Below are 22,564 nucleotides of genomic sequence, written 5' to 3'. Positions count from 1 at the left end.
ATAACAGCAATATTTGTATTGTTTTATTGACAATTTCTTGTTGTTTTTTTTTTAGTTTTATTGTTTTTCTCTGCTCATAATTGCTATTATTACATACATAGTTCTATGTGTGTTTTTTATTATTTTTATTTACACTTTACTTTTATTACAACTCATTGTTTTTTCAGTTTTTATGTTTTATTGTCTTTAATTATAATTATTTTAATAATCTATTGTATGATTTGATTCTAAATGGCATATTTTTTTCTATTTTTTGTATTTTAGCGTACTTTACACATCACTACTACTATTTTATAGGCCCCTTTCAGGACCTTTCGAGGCCTTTTTTTTCTCCATAACACAATTGATTACAAACATCTGAGCTGCTCATAAATGAAATGCATTAAAGCAGTGATTTACTTTCATTTTCAATGACAAAAACTGTCTTCCAATGTGGAATGCCCTCTTGTGACCACCAACCTTATCTGCAGGGTCAAGAAGGACATCCGATGACCTTCATGCAGCTCAATGGAAAGTTTGTATTTTCTGACCTTGGTCCAAAGAATGTGATTTAATCTTTATCTGAAGCATGTGGCTACGATTGTACTGTAACCACGACAACCAAAGGGGTATGGTCGTTTTCCATGAAACATATTTGTATGTAAAACAATATACCTACTACATTTGGATGATTTAGTGATCTTACCTTCACTAAAAATATCCTCTCTCAGCATTGTTAGATCCCAGATTGATTAAACCGCCTTAAAAGTGGAATCTTGGATTTCTTTAGCTGACGTCCATTCCCTATACACAATCCACATTCCTGACCGACTTACTGTAAGTGGATGCAGGAACAGGAATCTAAGGATCTTTCAATCAGGTGAGTGGTTTTAACCACAACTGGACTGTGGCTACTGCACCTTAGTAGGTCACGTATCCACACGGTTACTGACTGAAACATTGATCAGGTGACTAAAACATTGATGAGGGTTGACAAATACAATCAGGCTACAGCATATCAGGAAAACCGCAGTGCTGTTTACTTATTTGTAAAACTACAGCACTGAAGTACAAACGTAATTAGCTCGCTTCAATGGCAAGAATGATTTAATTTCATTTACCGCTCACATCACGTATTTGGCCACTTGTTGCTAGGCAGAATTCATGGGGCATTATCATGTGGCGGACCTGGCAGATAAAGGACAGGGCGAATGGACAGGAACAAGTACAACACAAAAAGTGAAACAGTAAAAAAAATAAATAAATACAAAAAAATGGTAGAATACAACCAAGAACACTTTGAATGCAGAGGTTATAAAGATAAAATAAAGTCATAATGGTTAAAATATTTTTATAATATTTTGGGTTTTTGTATAACCCAAAAATTTACCATAATTTAACATAATTACAGCTGCAGGTCCATTTTGGAAAAGTTGTTATACAATTGATAGTTTTTTTTAAAGGGATTTGTAACTCTAAATTTCTCTTGACGTGACGTATTCAGTAATAAGTGTTAGTATGCTAACATGAGGCCAAGATGAGAGGCATGACCTCCTTCCTGCATCTCCCACGGCAACTGGAGGCAGGCTCAGGGGGGGTTCACGGGGAGGAGGTGGAGCCAGTCCAGGTGGTCGAGCCTGCGTAAAAACGCACTAACTAAAAACACACACACGCCAAACGGCAAAGCAACAGACGCTCGACGTTTCATGCAGAAATTGACATTTTTGTGAATGAACAATAGTAATAAAGTTTTTATTTATACACCTGGATCTCACTTCTTAACGATCTTTGGTGCTGCGATCCGGACAACATTTTTTGTGTGCTTTTTGGGGGGGGGATATATTTGTGGACACAGCGGATTACGTGGAGCTATGTTTCGGAGAAGCAAGAGTCAAGTGCTGGTGGATTACGCGGCAGAAGAAGACGACATGTCCTGGCACTACCATCACTCCTACAAGGTAACACATACACACACCGTTTTTGTGTCTACTGTCCAATCGTACTTTTAGTGGCATGACTCCTTCTACGGGTTCTCTTTCCTCGAGGCACAAAAAGTTGTTTTACTCACATTGCTGACATTACAAGTCCCCGTTTGATTCGTAAAACTAAATAAAATCAACTATTGGCTGCATCAGAAACAAAGAGAGGACTATCACCATAAAGCTATATTGCAGCATATCATAGCAATGTCTGAATACTACATAATATGAGGATGACATCACAGCAACCTGATTGGATGTGAGTTAGCGGGCTACTTCCTGGTTCATTTAGGAGGCCACAAGATGACTAGATCATACCATTTTGGATTCTTGGGTGGGTGGGGGGGTAAGGAGTCCCACCACAACTGAAATGGTCAGAAAGACAAAATGCAGTCTCCGAACAAAAGTGAATGTAAGCAGGGCACTTCCTGGTTCATATAGGAGGCTGGAAGACAACTAGACCGCACTATTTGTTGTTCTAGGTCAGGGAAAAAGAGGTCTTGTCACAGCGCAAATGGTCACAGAGGGAAAATACTTCCTCTAACAAAAGTGAATGTTTGAAAGTTACTTCCTGGTTCATGCAGGATGATGTAAGATGACAAGACTGTACCATTTTGAATTCTAGGGTGGGGGAAAGGGTACCATCATGACATAAGCAGTAATAAAAGAAAATACATTTGTCTAATAAAAGTGAAAAGTTCGTAAAGTGCAATGTATGTATTTGTGCGGCAACCTCCTGGTTCATAAAGGATGATGTAGGTCGACAAGACCCTACCATTTTTCATTCCAGGGTAGAGGGAAGGGCCGCACGGTGGCCTAGTGGTTACACTTGGCCACACAGTCAGGAGATCGGGAAGATCTGGGTTCAAAGATCTGGCATCTCAGTGTGGAGTTTGCATGTTGTTCTCGCAGTGCATGCGTGGGTTTTCTCCGGGTACTCCGGTTTCCTCCTCCAACAAAAAATTGGCAACTCTAAATTGTCCATAGGTACTGTATGAATGTGAGAGTGAATGGTTGATTGTCTATACAGTATGTGCCCTGCGATTGGCTGGTGACCAGTCCAGGGTGGACCCCACCTCTTGCCCAAAGTCAGCTGGGATAGGCTCCAGCATACCTGCGACCCTAGTGAGGACAAGTGGCATAGATGGCTGGATGTGGTAGAGGGAAGTGTTTCATTGTGTCAAAAAGGGAAAATATTCTTCTAACAAAAGTGAATGTATTTTATGTTAGTTAGCAGGCTACTTCCTGGTTCATAGAGGATGATGTAAGACGAAAAAACCTTACCATTTTGGAAAAATGGGTTGCATCGACATTAGCATTGGGAAAGTTTCTGGACATCGTGCCTCCTGCAATGGCTGTTGTCTCTTCAATGTAACATGACTGACACCTAGTGACCAGTGTAGAATACTACATGTTACGTCTGTGAATGTCATTTCTAAATGCCTGGAATTTTTGTTCAATTAGCAATTTTTATGCTTGAAGATGCTGAATGCTGAATACATAACATTTGATTGAATATGCAGATTTTTGACAAATAATACACCGTAGTCAACCACAAAAGAGCGCTAATTTATTAATACATTTATTTATTGATTTAGAACTTATTTAATTGAAAAACCATGAGCAAAACCGCGAAACAGAGACCGTCGCCATCAAGAGACAAAGCATACTTATGTGTTTTTTGAGATAAGTGAGCCATTTGAGTGAATCAGCACCATTTGGAGTCAGGTGAGGATCAGCATGTGAGGTCTGAAAGGCTCCGCATCAGCATGAGCCAGTCAGCAGCTGGTCTGTGTGGAGGTGTCGTGGGGGCCATTAGGACAATCATGATAACATACTTAACATTTACACTACTTCTGCAGGTACACTATATTATTCCGGTCTGTTACTTTTTAATAAAGTAGATTAGTTTTAAAGTTAGATTAGTATAAAGTATGTTGAGTATTAAAGTGTTGAAATAATACTAATGGGCACCATCTCCCAGTATTTTTCATCTGTTGTGATGTTAAAGTGTGACCCCAGGCTTGCTTTATTGCCCCCTTGTTGACTCCCGCCCTGGGAACTGCAATTCTGCCTTCATGCAAAGGCCGCCTGGGTTTATTCGGCTGTATAAGCACTGATGTGGGATCAGAGCAGGACTCCCAAATTCCCAGGAGAAGACACCAGGGAGGTCTCCCCGAGGAGATCTAGCAATAAAGTCACTTCATGGGGTCGTGGGTCGTATCATGACTGATTAAAAGGTGAAAGTGCACACGACTGATTCAGGATACCATCACACAAAGATGATGCACTTTTTACACATTGAATTGTCAATTTGTCTTATTGCTACTACAATAAAGCTGGGGAACACATTTTTAGGATGGGCTAGGGTTAGGGTAGAGTTAAGATTAAGGTTAGGTTTGGGGTTAATTTAAGTTATCTGTATCATCTTGCAAGATTAAATGCACAAAGACAACCCCCTGGAGCTGATTGTCATGTTATCTATGTATAGACCTCTACGATAACATAAGAACATGATTGTCCTCCAATTTGTGGGGATTTCCAAACATAGTTTCCCATAGAAAATACAAATAGTTCCAGTTTCAAACTACCATAATAAAGCCATAATAAACCTCTCAATCTGTCTCATTTTGCAAGGTTAAATCCACAAACCCTTCTGCAGTTCATCGTAGCAATGCGAAAAATTGCGATTACACCCATAACACAACAAAACGGGCTATTGCTGCAATTGTATGTGTGGAACGACAAACCAAACAACACCTGGACACTAAAGTAGGTGAGCCGTGTCACCATGGCAACATCAGAGACTACAGTAAATTCCCCTTATTAAAAGCCAGTGTAGTGTTTTTTGCATTTTTTTCCCCCCAATATGTTTGGATTTCCTAACTTTCCCATAGGAAATAGAAAAGAATCAGTCCCAGGGTCAACATTTATGGACTATACAGGCTAGATCTGAAGTAATGTTCTAACATTCTTAACTGCCCTACAAGTGTAAAAATAAGTTCTTCACTGTTAACGGTAAACGCAAAAACAATACTTAACCTTTTTTGTGACCTCTCATTGTGAAGTCGATAATACGAATCATATGACCACACATATTTCATAAGAACTGTAGAGTGAAACACAATGGGAACTGGAATAGCTCTTCCTCGTGGAACCAACCGGTGCCATGGGCTCCGGCCCTCCATCCATTCCTCCATCGCCCACTAAACCGAATGCCCGGTCTGTTCCAGGAAAGGCACACTCCTCACATCCTTGGTGTGTGTTTGTTCTATTTGTGTTAAATGGTACGTGTGTGTGTGTGTGTGTTTCAGGACAAAGACTTAGAAGGAGAGGAAGAGGAGGAGGAAGCTGTCACAGCAGTATCCAAGGTAAACAACGCACAGCTTCACACTAGCTGGACGTAACGCAGACACACTATCTACCCTCTGGCCTCGCAGTTTGTACTCAACTTACACTCTTCCCTGCCAGGATTGATCTTTTTACACACTTGGCTGCACATATGATATGATCCTATCTCACTGGAAAACCATCCGTTAAACGTCTTGCGTGTACTGTCAATGCCAGGCTCTGCCATACCTTTAAATCAGAGGTATCCGCCAAGGATGGCACACAGAACAGTGAAGGATGCGGGGCCCTCTATGATGTTTGGCATCTGTTGTTTATTAAACAAGCTACAGTAAATCCAGTGCATCTTAAGATATGTTAACCGGTTAAACATGTTAAAAGAAAGCACAGCTTACTTATCAACTTGGTGTTGACATGCAATGTTCTGATGCGGGGCGTGTTTTCATTTCAAAAAGCTGCAAATTGGATACCTCTGCTTTAAATGTTTACCTCCATACATGGCTAATACAGTCATAAATAAAGGCATACATTAAAACGGAAACATTATGTTTATGATAGTCAAAGATCCTCTATGTGACAGGAGCGCTCTGCTGTGTTTAAGGAACAAACGCCAGTGAAAGATCCCCTATGTGACAGAAATGCTACTACTGCAAAAAATCTACTCAAAGATCCTCGATACGACAGGAGCGCACTGCTGTTCTTAAAGATCCTCTACATCAGCAATATAGTCCGCGTATAGAAAAATTAAGGGATGAGAGGCCCCACTTTTTGCATCGTAAAGGTGCTAAAGCCATTCAAATGTACGTCATTATAAGCTAAGCTATCTGAACAAAACATCCACATCTTAGCTTTTGTGTTAGAGGTGAGAAAGAAAGTAGTTATTATTGTAATATCGAGTAATATATGTTATTAACTCATTCAGTCCCAGCCATTTTTCAAAAGACAACTCCTGCAGTACCGGCAACTGTGGACCATTTTTGATTGACCTTTCAAGGCACACAGCGTATTGTGTTCTGTGGCTATACAAACATGGAACCTACCAAAAGAAAGGTTATCTTTCATCAGAAGAAAAAGTTTGTTTCTACCTTTTTGTGTTTTTTCAGGAAAATATCAGTTCAGACTAAAAAAAAAATCAGCCTAAAAAAGGGAGAAAAACAGCTTTTTGTGAAAAGATATATTTCAAGCATAACTTTCACTTTGACACAAATATTTCTTGCTTTTGTGACATCTCAAATATCTCAACAACCATACAAACATAAACAACACAAAACGGGGCTGTTTTACATCAAAATAACAATTTATTTACGAATATAACATCATGAACTATTCACACTTTTCACATTTGGACCTGAACTATGCGTGTGCGTGCGTGTGCGTGCGTGTGCATGCGTTAGAATTTCCCTACAATGCGTAACCTTCTGCACGCTACACCCCTCCACGCTGTCTCACTTCCCCCTTCCTGTCGCGTGTGATTCTTCATTGAAGTGATCCCCACTGAGCTCTCATCAAATGCACTTCTACCGCCTCATGGCCGTTTTTATGGCCTAAACGTGCTCTGAAATGTTCATGCGATTACAGCAAAGTTGCATCATCGCTTCTTTTTGCCTCTTGCGCAAAACCCCCCCGTAAAAGACGTACGTATAAATACGTTGTTGGGATCGGGCGTTTGGGATTATAAAAGCGTATAAATACGTTGTTGGCATCGAAAGAGTTAATAATGAATTACTTTAATTTTCAGAATATGCTGAGGGCCAATAAAAATGAGCTGTGGGCCGAAAATGGCCCCTGTGCCGCTCTTTGGACACCACTGCTTTATATCCTCCCTGGTCTTCAGCCTCCTACAGTTCTTACTTAGGTTGTGGAAAGTTTGGTGCAGTATATTTCCCAAATAATCAGAAAGATGATCTCTGTAAGAGCCGTGTTTGCTGTAAACAATGGTGGTCTGATGTGGGTCTGAAGGCGACTGTAGTGTGTGTACCGCATGTGTCCCTTGATCACAGACACACACACACACACACACCTCTGTTGGAGTTGTGCAGGTGACTTTGTTCACACGACATATTTCACAAGCTGTCCTGTTTATACTTTGGGCCGGAGAAGGGAAGGAAACGCAACATTCTTTAAGGAGGACCATTCGGAAGGGAACAATAACCATGGAAGAAAAACAACGCTCAACCTTTTTCCATCTCTTATAAGGACACCAGGAGTCTTGGAAGTGGACTCACTCTGCCAAGTTATCAGTCATAAGAGTCACAAAGGAGCTCACATGCGGTTGTTCGCCACACTTTAAAAGAGGCTTCCTCTGTTGGCATAGTAGTTGTCAATGAAGTGATGTCGTCGTGGTAATTTAGTAAGAAATTGTACATAATAAAATGCTAAAATGTTATATTTTAATCAGAACTTTCACGGATGTGTGAGGTAATAGAAAAAAATAATGCTGTGCAAGGTATGGCAGGAGGTTGCCTACAGCCACAGCTGTTAATCACAGCTGTTAATGCCAGTGCTTTTTGACTTGGCCCTAATTAGGGACCCCATTGATTATTTACTTTTGTAGTGACTAGAGGAGAGTTACGAGTTTCTGCATGTCGTGGTTACGAACGCTCGAGACTCGCTGGAGAAGCAGTTAGATCGCGGTGCGCAGCCCAAGAATTCAGTACAGGCGGCTCACGCGCTGCCACACTGCTACACTCATCACTGGACTGCCGCGACCATAATTAAGGATAAAAATCCTATTGGGACGTCTCAACAATCTGTCTGCAAAAACAAACCAGGCTACTGTCGCACGAACTACGGCAAAACAACATCGGCAAAGTCACCCGTCCTCAATGCCAGTTTGCTGATCCTCTGAAAGTAACAGTAATAAAATACATGGTCGTAGTCTTATTACTCAATTACATGGAAAGGTTGTCAGTGCTATTTAAAAAAAAATGACTGTTTCATTTATTTCTTGTATTTTGTGTTTTGTTACTGCATTTTTTATGTCCTTCATGTGTTCTGTGTCCAGTGTGAGTGACTTAGCAGGTTATTCAGTTGCAATTAATAAAAACATTGCAATTTTATGAGAATAAACTTAGTGGCATGCAGTTAAAATATTCAGGAAAAATATTTTATTTTTAAAAGTTGAGGCTGCCACTTCTGGGACTTCTGGGACTTGAGGCTTCTTTAGAAGTTGTGATTCTGTCCAAAAGATATCTGCACTCCCATCCGTTCTTCCACTGAGCTCCCAGGAGCGCTTTGAGCAAGGATCCCAGGGCCAAAAACACACATTTATCAAACGATGTTATGAATACTGAGAATGTTTGGTTAAAGGCAAAGGAGAGGCACGGATGGGAGGAGGAGTGCACGCTGGTGTGCCCTTGACGGCCGACATTTGCAAGTCTTTCCAGGCGTGGGCAGAGAGGAAGCCGACATGTTCACCAATCCTGACTCAGGACAGATGCAAGTCCAGGGACGCTTGAGGGAGTGCAGGAATGTAATCTTTAATAATTCTGAGCTGCAATGTTCTATCAATGCCTGCTCTATTGAGCAAGAGCAGGGGTGTCAAAAGTGCGGCCTGGCGGCCATTTAAGGCCCGCGGTTGTTTTTTTATTAAAAAAAATAATTTAACAACAATACTAAAAAAACAAAACAACAGCAAAAATTGAGAGTCCAAATATTAAGAGCAAAAAGTTGTGTCATTGTAGTAACATACAGATGGGTAAAGACAAAAAAAATATTTTTGTAAAGTTGTAATATCATGAGAAACAAAACAAAATAAATTTGTGATTTTTGGAAAATTAGGATGGGGAATAAGTTATAATATTATGGGAATAAAGTCCAAATATTATGCAAATATGGTCATAACCTTACGAAAAGAAAATTTACAAAAATTCTTTAAGGAGAAAGTTGAAATATAAAAAATTGGAAAGAAAACAGCTATAATTTTATGAGAATAAAGTCAAACTATTAAAAGCAAAAATTGTAAAGAGAAAAAAAGTCGCATTTTTATGAGACTACACTCATAATATTATGAGGAAAAAATAATGGCATCTTAATAGCATACAGTTGAAATTTTTTAATTTAAGAATTTTTTTTTTAAGTCGTAGTATAATGAAAAACAAACAAAATGAAGTTGTAATTTTTTGAAAATTCAGTTGGGGAAAATATTATAAAATTATTGGAATGATCTCATAATATTAACATTTTTTTTTTTACCAAGTTTATTTAAGAAGAAACTTGAAATATTTGGGGGAAAAAATGGGGGAAAAAAGCAAAGATGACGTTCTCATCGTTTAAATGTAACCATGAAGTGATGGACGTTAGGGTTGGCATCAAAATACATGAATTCTGAATATCTGGTGTGCTGTTCCAGGAGGCCAAGGTGAAGAAGATCATGTCCAAGAAAGAGAAGAAGGAGAAGAAGATGTCCTCGAAAGACGATGAACACTTTTTGTTGACCGGAGTCAAGCTAGCAGACCGAAGAGGGTAAACATTTTGTATATTTTTATTTGTAACTGTAATGTACGTAGGTGTCAAAATGGGCCAAAAATGGTATCTGCTTCTTGAATTTCGATGAAATTGTGACATATGTATTCCCTAATAGATTTTTTTGTCATAACAGCTGGCAGGTGCCCTGTGGGGTACATTGGGGTCATCTACACCCATGCATTTCTAGTTATCAACATTCCAAGTTTGTTAGGCAAATGTCATATTGATGTACCCTTTGCGTTTCCTTGAAGATCTCACAAGAAAATCAAAGACGACGAGAAGGAGAAGGACAAGAAGGAAAAGCCGGACAAAGGTCACTGTTTTTGGGACAGCGTCACCACGACCATGAGGCAAATCTCTCCCGTCAAAAAAACGGAGAAGATGGACGGCTGGGAGACGCCTCAGCCTCCTCACAACTCCAGCGAGACAGACGCAGCCCCAAAGGAGGAGGTGGAAGAGGACAAAACCCCGAATGGGGATTTGACCGTGCCTATTCCTGACTCTTTAGACCTCCCATTGGAACTGGCCACGTGGGCCGGCCTGGAGGAGGACTCCTCCCGCTACGCCAACCTGTCGGACTCCAAGGATCCCACATGCGCTGTCAGGTGGACGGCAAGGGCCAAGGTGAAGCTGGCCGGGATCAGCAGGATGAGCAGAGGGATGGTGTCGGAGAGCGCATGGGAAGGACTGAAATAGTCAAATAGCGGCTTTCAATTCCTTGCAGGACTTGCGGTAAAGCAGGGTAGCTCGCTGGACATGATAAATAAAGGCCTTACACCACCGCAACGTGTGAAGTGATAAAAAGCTCAGCTTCTCCCGTCACGGTATTACACAGTGTGCTGTAGTTTTCCATGTTGCCACGTGATATTGCAGCTACAGGAGTCTTTCCAATTCTTTGTGCTGTTATGAAGAAATACCATATTTCCTCACGTTATGCTCCAGGGCCTTTATTGACTCAACTGCAGAGAGAGCCAGGCATTCTATATATGCAGTACATTGTGTCACAAATCTGTGTACACCCCTCACATTTCAGCAACCATTTTATTGTAGTATATCTTGTCAAGGGACACTGTAGAAAGCAAACTTGGATATACTTTAGAGTCGTCGCTTATACAAGCTGTACACTGACTACTCTAAAGGACATCCAAATGCGCTTTCTATGGTATCGTCCCTTGAGATGATATCATACAAACGGTTGCCTTTGTGGGATACTGCAGCTGCCTCGCATGATTCGTGTAGCTTTTCCCCCTCATCTTTTATTCTTGCTTCCTACTAATATTGCAACACAATTGGAGGCGGAGCAAATTGTTACATTCTTTACTGGTAGACACAGATAATGAGTGGAATGCTGTAGCTACACTGTAGCATTGCAATACCATTTTTATGCAAGCGTGTATCTGAAAGAGGTACACCTTCATTTTCATACACGTGATGATCTCATGCTGAGCATCTATCATGCTAATCCTGGAAACATTCACCCTATGTGTGCACTGTTTGCCAGTATCACGTAAAGTGGCTTGAAGACCGAGACCCACTGGTGTTGTTAGTTCAGAAGGACATTTAACGTGGATTTATGGACTGCTGGTCTTTTTTAGCTGCATCATGTCTGCCTGGTGTCACAAGAATTTAGTTGATTTCATACAAAATGTAATGCCATAATTAGCAGCACACATCATTGAAATATTTCATTCAAATATGTTTTGAAATGAAATATGCTGTCAACCTAACCTAAAATATAATTTTTTGTATTAAAAAAAAATTTAAACAGGTTTATTTTTGGGTTACTTGAAAATATTTTTAATACATGTTATGGAATTATTATTTTAATTATATTTATAATACGTATTATGAATTATAAACAATATGCTCCAACCCAGACTCACAACTACTGGGATTATGGAACATGTTAGTGTAATTTTACTAGAAAGCAGATGGAAACTTGAAGTTACTTTACATTTTATGTAATGATTTTTTTCATTTTTTTCCAGCCTTTACATTTTCAGCTTTTTTGAAATGATGGTCAAATTTATGATAATTTTAGTAGAAAACATGTAATTGTAAGATTTTATTCTATTGATTTTGTTATGAAAAGGATGAAAATAATTCTGTGATTTGAGATGTCTGACGTAAATGAGTGAAAAAAAATGCCTTATTATTAACAATAATAGTGTCGTCTATTCATTAGTTTGATAGCCAAAATGTTCCACGGCTCAGAATGTGTGTGAGCTAAATGTGCTAAATCATATTTAAAGAGCAGTTTTAAGATCTACTCACTTAGTTTGGCTTGATATGGTTCAATACACTGATGTAAATAAACCCAAACATCATCTATCATTTTGCAGTAAAATGATATTTATATAACATTGCACAGGTCATTTGCTTGACTCTTCAAAAATGAGAAATGAGACCATATATATATATATATATATATATATATATATATATTGTTTTGTAAATATTTAATCATTATTATGCTACTCCCTGTCCCATGAAAGTCATAAGAGTACCATCAAGAGATGTGGAACGGAAAGGAATATTACAAACGTTGGAAGAAGGATACAAAACTTTCCGTCCAGCCATAAATGATACTTTACATTTCCATTTGTGTGCTGCAGGACAGCGCTTAGAAGCAGTCTGTAAAAAGTGTTAATGGCCATTATTTTCTTTGCACGTACAAGTACCCGGAACAACAATAAAAGACGACGAAGAGGTTGTAAACAGAGACATGCATTCGGTTATTGCAGGAAAACAAAACAAAACACCACAATGACAAAACAGATATTCAAACTCCATTACACAAATGTTAGACTAAAAATGGATTCATCGTGTTGTGGAGCAACCGAGGCAAAATGGAGTGCACTACTTGGCCGTAACCAGCAAAGGCGCCGTTGATTCAACAATGGGAAGTTGAGCTACATCCACATGATGCTTCCAATACAACGCTGGCATGGAGACAGGAATTCAGAACATTCAGATCCCATCCAAAATATTTAACAATGGATTAATTTAACCATCCGTCCATTTACATATATAATCTGCAACTTAAAAAAATGTTTACCACCATTGACATGCTAAAACTCATGTTACACTTTTTAGACACACACATACATACTGTATATATACACTATACATAGGGTATGTGTGTGTGTGTGTGTGTGTGTGTGTATTTACTGTATATACAGTCGTCCCTGCAATATCGCAGTTCGATTATCACTCCCTCCCTCCCAGAAATTAATTCATTAATAAATTATTGCTGTCTTGTCGTTTGTCTATTATTAGTCAAAACACACTGAAAACAAGTGATATGTAGTATTCTGGTCACTAGGAGGCACTAACGACAAAAAACATTGAGACATTACCTGACATTACATTACCTTAACACTGCAGGAAGTCGTGAAGTCAGCCGTGGCATGTCCGACATGATAGAGAGAAAAAAAGCTCTCCCCCATCCCGTGTGGAAGTGGTACATTTTTGGCTTCTTACGTTTAGGAGAAATACATTTGAGGCTAACTGCTGTATTTTAAGAATGGATTTCTTAATTTTGTAATCATTTTGATGATGACAGCCATCCCTCGTTTATCGCGCTTAATTGGTTTGAGACTCGACCGCGATACAGGAATCTATGTTAATAAATGGTATATTTTCGTAGTTACAGCCTAGAAAACCTGTTTATGACTTCCTATATATGTTTTTTAACATTATTAGAGCCTTGTAGACATGAAACAACACCCATGTTGTCACCTTTAGTCTCCTATTATTCTTTGTTGCAACACATTGCTCAACTCTTATGCTGCCGGGACTCCAGACAGGCCGCTCGCTAACAAGCTAGCGAGCTAACCAGTTAGCCTTTATTTCTTCTAACTTAAGAAGCCACAAACTTACCACTTCCACACAGAATGGGGGTTAATTTCTCAATATTTTGTGTCATTACTGTCGTCGAGTGACCAGAATGCTACATATCATGTATATTTCAATATGTTTTGACTAATAATAGACTATAGCCTACCAATCATTTAGTCGTTAATTTAGAAATTACTTGTAATAGTAATTAATTGATTTCAGAGACAAAAACGCAATATGGTGAGGGAATGATAATCAAACCGTGATATTGCAAGGGCCGACTAAATAGCCTACAAATTTATAGCTTACAAAATTTGATGGTGGTCAAAAAGTTAGGCATTGTAAACTACTGGCTCACACTGAAATGAACCGCAAAAGCTCCCAGAGCCTTTAATTGGTCTCTTAAGCAATTTGAATAATTTGACCTATGGAAATCAAATCATTTTTGCACAATATTGTAATTTAGTGAGATGCGCCTGTATCCTGTTTGAGTTTACACTCATGGTTCACTTCAACATTTGTGCAAAAAAGGGAGTAACTTGTTAAAAATTCTCCAAATCAGTAACGCGTGGTTTATTTATTCTTTCCCGTCGCCCGTGGAAAGGGTTGTGCGTAAATGAATATAGACGGTGTACTGTACTGTAAAATGTACCTCAATTGAAGCCCTTTGTATTTAGGTAAACAACATCAGGATCTCATACACTCTCTGGTTTGGACGCCGCTGAAGAACAACTTAGAACTGGAAGAGGTTGATAAAGTGCTGCGGGGAGACAGGCACGAGGCAGCTGTCCGGATCGTTGGCGGTGCACGGATGGCCGCAGTCCTGTAAATATGACACAGTCTTAAACACGTTAGATAAATACCTGATCAAAACCAAGCATATAGAATGTGTGACTGTGCAGGTGTTCCTAACGAAGCATGACCGTAATGAGGATGATAAGAAAATGGGACGGTGAGTTGAGTGACTGTTGATGATGAGGCTCAGCATTAACAGGATGACCAATTCTAAAGGCGATCATCTCAGAGATCGAGGGTACCTTTAATAACAATGCCAGGTGGCGATCCTTAAGGAGTCGGGGAGGAGGAGGAGAGGAGCAAGGAGAAGGGTGCAAAGAGAGCAGAACGGTTAATTGGCGGACAGGGAACAAGGCAGGGAGAATCATAGGTTTGGGTGTTGGAGGGAACCAACAAGAAGAAACAATATTGATTCCTCAGGGGGTTCATTTATAGGGCTTTGTCCCTTTGGTGGTTAAAAACCCAAATAAAAATCCGAGACAACAAATGCTCTGTCCTTTGGCTTACCTTCCAAAAGAGGATGCTACAATGTTTGCAGTAGTGCAGCGTGTCCCCGTATTGCTCCTTCACCGGGTAATGCTTCTGAAGGGTGAAGTACATCAGCTTCCAGTCCACGCTGTCACTCTTGGTCAAGACCAAATTCCTAGAGAATGGCTAGAATGCAGATGAAACCACACAAGCTTAAATACGTTTAAACACAGGCGACATAATGTAATTATAACAGGAACTAAGTGTAATTAAAGTTTCGACTGGGAGACACAGATGGGCGCCTAAGATTAGTATACCCATTACACTGGAGCAATGCTGCCATCTAGTGGTCAGCGGTCAAACAACCCTTTAAAAACAGCCTCCTGCGTTTTAGTGCTTTTTTACCTGTTTGTCAGAGAAATGGAAGTGGCACAGCCTCTTCCACAGCATCCTGTTCTCGCTGAGGATGTGCAGCGTGGGCGTGGCTTGTCCCAGGTTGATGATGTCGCAGGCGTCAGACAGATTGTAAAGGATTTTGTCCTGCATGTGCAGCGGCAGGTCGCTGAACGACATGCCAGTACACATTTGCTACAGGGACACATGAAATCCAAGTGTGGAGGTCTGATTATTTTTCCACACATAATTACCACTTTGATTTAGCATTGCATCAGAGGCTAAGACAACTGGGGAATGCTGCGACGAGACGCAACAACTGATGCGGAAAGACATCTACCTTCGGGATCTGCAGGTCGCTGAGCTGCTGCTGCCACTTGAGAATGTTCTCCAGACGACACAGCCAGATGTTGACGTTGCCTACCAGCACGCACCTGCCCACGTGGAGTGTCAGACTGTGCAGTGTGGAGCTGAGATCCTGCAGGAGCTCCTTGACAAGGCGTGGATTGTAGTGGTCCTCCGCAACTACACTCAACATAAAATGACTTTCGGTTACTGACAGCATCCAAAATAGGTCTGTTCAGTATATAAAGATAGCATGTTAGATAGCTAGGTAGCTAGATAAATAGATGCACAGGACATACAGTACCAGACAAAAGTTTGGGGACACTTTCTCCTGAAATAAAATGCAAAACTATCTCCAAACTTTTGAATGGTAATCCATTTCTTTATTAATTTTCTATACTGCTTGTCTTTATTAGGGTCTCGGGTCAGCTGGAGCCTAAACCAGCTGACTTTGAGCAAAAAAAGGCACGCAGGCACAGGGAGAACATGCAACCTCCACAAAGAGATGCCCAAACAAAGATTCGAACCCTGAACTCCTGACTGCGAAGCAGACATGCTACTCCACCGTGCTGCCAAAACAGTGTGTTTAGCACAAATGACAATAAATCTAAAAGCCATGTTGGCAAGAGAAGCAGAAAAAACCTCTTTAATGCTCCCTTGTGGCCAGCTGGATCATAAATAGATGCTACAACAAGTATGCAACATTTGAGCAAACCCCAATGGTAAGTCATAATTATAAGATAAAAAGTCATAATTACGAGATAAAAAGTCATAATTATGAGACAAAAAGTCGAAATTATGAGATACTGTACAATCTGCACATGTACCGCCTTCTTCACTGGAACCTTCATCACATGGCCCTTAGCACATGCGCAGTTTGTATCTCATAATTTCGACTTTATATCTCATAATTACGACTTTTCAACTCGTAAGTTCGACTTTTTATGTCACAATTATGACTTTACTATCTTATAATTTTGACTTTTTATCTCATAATTATGACTTACCATTGAGATATTTTTTTCTTTCAGTGGCGGAAACGGCCTTCCGTAATACAGTGAGCCCTCAAAAGTGGAACGATTCAGGATTCTACCGAAAACCTTTTGGTAACAGTGTGAAACTGCAAAAAAACGACCAGCGTAGGTGAGTATAACGCTTACCTTTCCGTACAATCTTCTCTAGTATGTTGAAATAGTTTTTCTGGGCGGCGCCGCTCAACGACGTCAGCTGGGATCTGGCTATTAGCTGGAAAAGCTATACAGAGCAAACAATAGCGAGAAAGAGACACAGTTAAGAGAGAAAAATGAACGGTACAGCACGACGAGATCGTGGCTGCTCACTTTTGCCACGTAGTTGAATCGTCTCAAGTCGTGGATGGCGCTGGAAAAGTCCAGGCGGTTCAGTGCTTCGCCAAGAGTGCAGTACCCGTGGCGCTGTGCAGCACAACATGACTCTTTTTAATTTCACCGCAACAAATACGAAATGCAATTTCAGAACAGACCCGGTACTCACTTCCTTTGTGCTGCCTTTCTGGACGTAGATCCATTTATCCCTGAAAGAAACTGCAGAAGGATAAAAACAGACACAAATTACCAGACTGACCCGGATATAAAGACCAACCTGAATATAAGAGGACCCCTCTATTGTTCTAAGACAAAATGAATCATTATTTTATTCTCGGAACAGACGTCACAGGAAGTTCTCCACAAACTGCCATAGTCAAAATTCTTGCCCTCTTTCTTCTTAACCTTCTACGCAGGGTCATTTGGTTAAGAAAATATTGACCCCCGTTGCACAAAATCCTTCAAATTGCCACAAACGCGCAGAGGAGGAGACACACATTGCAGCAATCTTTACTTCCGTAAACACACGGTAATGGGCGTGACGTCGTGCTTTTGTATTTTTTGGTAACAGGAACGACCACATAAATAATCGTATTTCAACAAAAAATCGCCTCTCGCCTTTCGCCTCTCATCCGAGCAGGCTTAATCAGTTCATGCTCAAAGACTAGATGGGACACACACCAGTCAGACTAGATAGGACAGCTCTAGTCTTCTAAGACAACCTGAACAGGTGCTCGATTCAATCCCCTTAGAATACAATGACCTGGACGAATGAGAATATTCACATGCAAATGATGACGGTGTGCTGCAAAAACTCACACTGAGATTTTGTGTTGTTGTTGTAGAAGTTCTTTCTCCTTTTTGGGGTGGCAAGTTCACAAATATCTTCAACAAACAGGTGCTCGTTATTGTCACAGGGGAACCTGGCAAAAAAAGGAAGTAATTTCCATAACAGTGTAACACTTTCATCTCTCATGTGTATTTACAAATCAGTCAGCATGTATTGGGGTCCATGTCTTGTCACCTTTAGGGTTATTAGGATTGCGTTTGGGATTAGTTTTAGTATTGCATTGGATTGTGCAGGTGTACCTAATGAAGTGGTCACTGAGTGCACACATTGGCCACTCCTCGAGATGAGCAAGCTTAAACTGTAATCCCCTTGTCTCCGTCAATTTATGAGGTCAAAAAGGACGGCATGTGAGTGCAGTGATCTGTCTCGCTGAATTACGAGAGAGGAGCGCTGCAGCCAAGCATTTCACACGTTGCACACGGAAACAACAACCTCCTTGGAGACAAAAGGAGACATCAAGGAGCAGTAGTCGAAAAACCAGGGGGGATAAGCGGCGAGATTAACTACATCCTGAAGCACGTCAGCTGAAAAGCATGTGGACTTTTGTGAGGGATTCAATACTCGCTGTGCTCTGAAACACTGCAGATATAAATCACTGGATTAAAATGACATGTCTTATGGGATTTATTAGGTCTAAGAAGATTATAGAATGGTATCTCAAAGGCAAGATAACTGTCAGCCAGCTGTTTTATGGATTTTATGATTTATAGAGGTAATGTTTTACACTTGTGCATCAACAAATATTGTATTTGATTAGGTTGAATCTGCAACGGGACTTTTATGATGTCATTTGTGGAAGGGGTAGGATTAAATAAACTCTCCTTCTTCCTACTAGTTTTCAGACATGTTTCATTGTGCAAGTGCAAACGTGATATTTCGCAATACAAATTGTCCATGCTCGAATCAAATAAAGCCATTATCATTACTGTTAAAGCCAGTGTTATTCTCTTTTAGCTATCACTTGGGATGGGCATTTGACTACATTTCCTTAATTTACCATGGGGAAAGCAATCAATGAATTGGTTTTTTTTTTTATATTTCTAAATGTTTTCTAACTTTGCGTGCATGACCTAAGCCAGATGCTCTTAACTGTTGTTGACTTCTTTCCACAAATTGAAACAAAAACAAAAAATTATAAAAGTTAAAATAATGACAGCTGTTGTAGCTGCTACTGCAAATTAATTATGCCTGGTTATGTAAAGACACATAGACACATAAAATAGATTGCAGATTCCAGTAGATTAGTTTATGTTTACACTAAAAGAACACCAGTTCCCATGATGCTTAGAGGGCCATACCAGGAGGTAGGTCCATTTTAGACTCTACCATGTTTTGATAGAAGTCATATGAAGCAAATGTGTTTTGATCTGACAAATCTTAAGTGACTTTGAACAAATGTAGAATTACTGCTTGGACATTAACACAGCAGCAGCCGCTGAACTTGAAAAAAAGAGTCACACGTTGTGAAAGAGTGACATTTGGAAAGCCGAGTGCAGGTAGGACTGCAAGTTTTATAGCGTGCGGTTCCAATTCAATGGCACTTCCATACCACGTATATTATGATTCACAGTAACGATGCCATAGCTCACAGTCTCATAGACATCTGGCTGCCCTTTTCTCTCAAGATAGCTTTTTTCTAAACAAGAAATATCGTCACATTTTTATCTTGCAAGATCGCCTGACAACCCTACTCAATTGACATAATTCTTAACGATGAATTAATGGAACATTGTGCCACCTGTATATATTACAATAGTTAACCTATTTTTACACTTCTGCGACTTCTGTGTTTGATGATGGAACTCATTATCTATACAGTGTTGTCCCTCACAATATTGCAGGTTTTAATAAAATAATTAATCAATGGCCGCTGTTTCGTGTAGACTATGGTCTATTATTAGTCAAAACATACTGAAATACAAGTGATATATAGTATTCTGGTCACTAGGTGGCAGTAATGTACCTTACATTACATTACCTTAACACTGCATGAAGTCAGCCATGGCATGTCAGACATGATAGAGTGAAAAAAAATTATCCTCCCATTCCGTGTGGAAGTGGTAAGTTTTTGGCTTCTAAAGTTTAGGAGAAATAAATTCAAGGCTAACTGGTTAGCTTGCTAGCTAGCGGCCATCTCGAGTCCCTGCAGCATAAGAGTTGTGCAATGTGCTGCAAACAAAGAATAATAGAAGTGTAAAGGTGACTATAGGCGTGTTATTTCATGGGCTATAATAATGTTAAAACCCCCTATTTAGAAAGTCATAAACAGGTTTTCTATGCTCTAACTACAAAAATATTTATTAACAATGAATCCTATATCGCGGAAAATCATTTATTGCGGTTCGGTCTGGAATCAACTAACCGCTATAAACGAGGGAAGACAGTATTTCCTTTGTTTCTATGGGATATTTTTTCAAAATCCTATCAAAAATACAGGTCAGGGAAGAGGCCATTCCAGCCTATTCTGAGATTAACTCTATCTTGGCCTTGACTGCTGCTAATAAATAAATGAGACAGTGTATGTAAAATACTACAATGTGAACAATGAAACAACATAATCTTTCAGCACATGGCGTAATGTGCTAGTCTGCATCTCCACTTAATGAGGTCACATTGCCAAAGTCAAGCTGTAACTTGGCGAGTGGCCAATCTGGTAGCGATGATGTCTCCGGTAATTGTCCGATGCCGTGACACGGGCCTTTCAGCGTGTGAAGAATGCTAAAAGTGGCGTTGTGTGTTCGCCAATCAGCAGAAAATAGCAACATTGTGACCCAAGTGAAATGTCCCCGGGTAGCATTGAGATTCCCACTTTTAGTACTTACGCAATGCAAAGAACTATGTGACACCATGTCCACAATGGACCGATAAGCATTGCAAGCTTTAGGCATTAGTCAATAATGACTAATTACTGAAAGCTGCTCCAAAAATGGTCATGTTTGCTGTAATGAATATGAAGTAGGCATCAATTTCCTATCCTGTTTTGGTTCAAGCTGGAGCCTATCCCTGCTGAACAATCATACAATCCATATAAGGAAATCTTTCATTCACACCCGCATGTTGTACCAGTATTTCATTCCGTCCGCATGTCTCAACAAAGCTCTATTCTACACTCTGAGGAAGATGCAGCGATGGGACACAAATCATACGATCTTTCCGACAGTCACTACGAATCGCAATACTTAGGATTTTGTCATCTAACCGTGCTGCTTCATCTACATCTCAGGTCCATACACATTTAAATTAGCCTTGTTTCATTTCATTTGTTAGTGGATCTGTCACTATGGTATGCGATTGTCTGTATTCCACTGTGTGGGAATGGGAAGAACAAAAGTGCAATTCATTTAAAAAAAACTGGCAAATTTAATGTTCTCTAACTGGTAGGGTATGGTTATTTACGCATCTGACGGCCTAATCTGACTAATATGATCTTAATCCGTGTCAAGGGTCATTATTATCTTAGTAAAGGCATAATTTATGACACGGCACTGGTATTTTGTGTATATGTCCGCATATGTGGCGCTATTGTATTGTGAGAGTTCAACATGCAGACTTTCCTACATACAAATAAACGAATAAATGAAAATTACTTGCTCTTACTCTTTTAGGTCTAACTCTCTGTTGCTGTCTTCCAGCTCGTGTCCATAGAAGACCATCCTCTTCCAGCCGTGTTCTGTCTTTGTCCAGCTGCACCCCGGGGACCTCCAGTCCTTGCCCAAGAAAGGCATTTTATGTGGTAATTGGGGGTTCGCTGCTATGCAAAGCACCTGCAAGATTTGACATAATGCTAAATTATCTATTTTGTATTAAACTTTAAAAGAAACTTACAAAAATGTTACATTTGTTTTCTTATCAGAAGCTCAAGGCCCAGTCTGCATCACATTTAATTATCAATCCTCTATATACGGACAGAGTATTAGATTTATACTGTACAGGTTTGGGCTCTACTACAGCATAAGTTGTAATAGTAGTCATAGGCAAAATTGTTAGTAATACATTGATTACAACATCAGTTTACAAATAGCATAACGTTTTTACTATTATCAGCCCGTTTAACGCTCATAGAAGAATATAACACATCTAAAACTGTTATTTAAATAAAAATAAGCTAAACAAACCTCAACAGGCAACGACAACTCCTTTATGTACCTCTTCCGTGTCTGTTTCTTGTTCTTCTTTTCGACCGTCTCCTCGATGTATTGACGGAAGTAAACACAGTGCGGACTCTCCGCTCAGCGACGCCCACTTTCTCTCTGACTGGACGAATCATGGGAATATATCTTGTTGCTACGCAGAGCAGCACTGCGGATTGGCTGGGGGGCTGTCAATCACTGTCTTTTTCTAATCCTCTCTGTCTTGTTGGGGCTTTCTCCGACACGTGACAAAGGACGTTGCACATGGACGAGTGTTTTGGTTTGTGAAGTGGGGGAAGGGACAAATAGCATTAACATTTAACACAACGATATATGTACTGCTTAAGCGTGTTGATTTAGCATGATATGTGTGCAGCTACCTCCCACATGCTTAAAGTCTTTGTTACATGACAGAAATACATTTATATGTTCACATCATCAGAAGTACACCGCCAATCATACACTTGGATTACTAATACTTATCATTGTGTGAATGATTATGACATGGTGGAAATCATTTTTTTACATTCTAAAAAGGCTATTTCCCTGGAGTTCCACATTTTTTGTGACAAACTGCTGCCATATTGACAGCAGCTCCAATATGTAGCGTTACCTTTTTGGTTGTGG

General features: G+C 39.9%; 2 protein-coding genes across 5 annotated transcripts; one reads left to right on the top strand and one right to left on the bottom strand.

The window, feature by feature from the left end:
* Positions 1-1,625: 1,625 nt before the first annotated feature.
* Positions 1,626-12,480, top strand: si:ch211-225h24.2 (uncharacterized protein LOC564539 homolog). The gene is made up of 4 exons (XM_054762039.1): positions 1,626-1,937; positions 5,273-5,329; positions 9,658-9,770; positions 10,025-12,480. Exons 1-4 carry the CDS (start codon positions 1,710-1,712, stop codon positions 10,467-10,469), a joined length of 843 nt encoding a protein of 280 aa, XP_054618014.1. The 5' UTR covers positions 1,626-1,709; the 3' UTR covers positions 10,470-12,480.
* On the bottom strand, positions 12,108-22,055 carry fbxo25 (F-box protein 25). Of its 4 annotated transcripts, XR_008566999.1 has the most exons (12): positions 21,923-22,055; positions 21,405-21,571; positions 17,777-17,880; positions 17,127-17,176; positions 16,955-17,047; positions 16,775-16,868; positions 15,610-15,794; positions 15,282-15,464; positions 14,916-15,062; positions 14,651-14,677; positions 14,266-14,436; positions 12,108-12,715 (listed from the first exon to the last, which is right to left on the bottom strand). XR_008566999.1 is itself a non-coding variant. In XM_054762035.1 (11 exons), the coding sequence occupies exons 2-11, from the start codon at positions 21,530-21,532 to the stop codon at positions 14,347-14,349; spliced, it is 1,101 nt and encodes a 366-aa protein (XP_054618010.1). In that variant the 5' UTR covers positions 21,533-21,571; positions 21,923-22,055; the 3' UTR covers positions 12,108-14,346. The 4 variants fall into 4 exon arrangements, 3 of the variants coding, with proteins under 3 accessions (XP_054618010.1, XP_054618011.1, XP_054618012.1); XM_054762035.1 differs by having other exon boundaries at positions 12,108-14,436; XM_054762036.1 differs by having other exon boundaries at positions 12,108-14,436; positions 21,954-22,046.
* Positions 22,056-22,564: the final 509 nt, after the last annotated feature.

Source organism: Dunckerocampus dactyliophorus, chromosome 19, assembly GCF_027744805.1.
Source record: "Dunckerocampus dactyliophorus isolate RoL2022-P2 chromosome 19, RoL_Ddac_1.1, whole genome shotgun sequence".
Taxonomy (NCBI): domain Eukaryota; kingdom Metazoa; phylum Chordata; class Actinopteri; order Syngnathiformes; family Syngnathidae; genus Dunckerocampus; species Dunckerocampus dactyliophorus.
The sequence above is the reverse complement of the archived record's forward strand: the minus strand, read 5'-3'. Positions and strand labels throughout refer to the sequence as shown.

Bases quoted from the DNA above. Each gene is read 5' to 3' on its own strand.
- si:ch211-225h24.2 (XM_054762039.1), top strand. From the start codon at position 1,710: ATGAACAATAGTAATAAAGTTTTTATTTATACACCTGGATCTCACTTC. The intron at 5,330-9,657 runs GTAAACAACGCA...GTGCTGTTCCAG, and splicing joins CTGTCACAGCAGTATCCAAG to GAGGCCAAGGTGAAGAAGAT. The intron at 9,771-10,024 runs GTAAACATTTTG...GTTTCCTTGAAG, and splicing joins AAGCTAGCAGACCGAAGAGG to ATCTCACAAGAAAATCAAAG.
- fbxo25 (XM_054762035.1), bottom strand. From the start codon at position 21,532: ATGCCTTTCTTGGGCAAGGACTGGAGGTCCCCGGGGTGCAGCTGGACA. The intron at 16,869-16,954 runs GTGAGCAGCCAC...TGCTCTGTATAG, and splicing joins GATTCAACTACGTGGCAAAA to CTTTTCCAGCTAATAGCCAG. The intron at 15,465-15,609 runs GTAGATGTCTTT...GTGTCCCTGTAG, and splicing joins GCGACCTGCAGATCCCGAAG to CAAATGTGTACTGGCATGTC.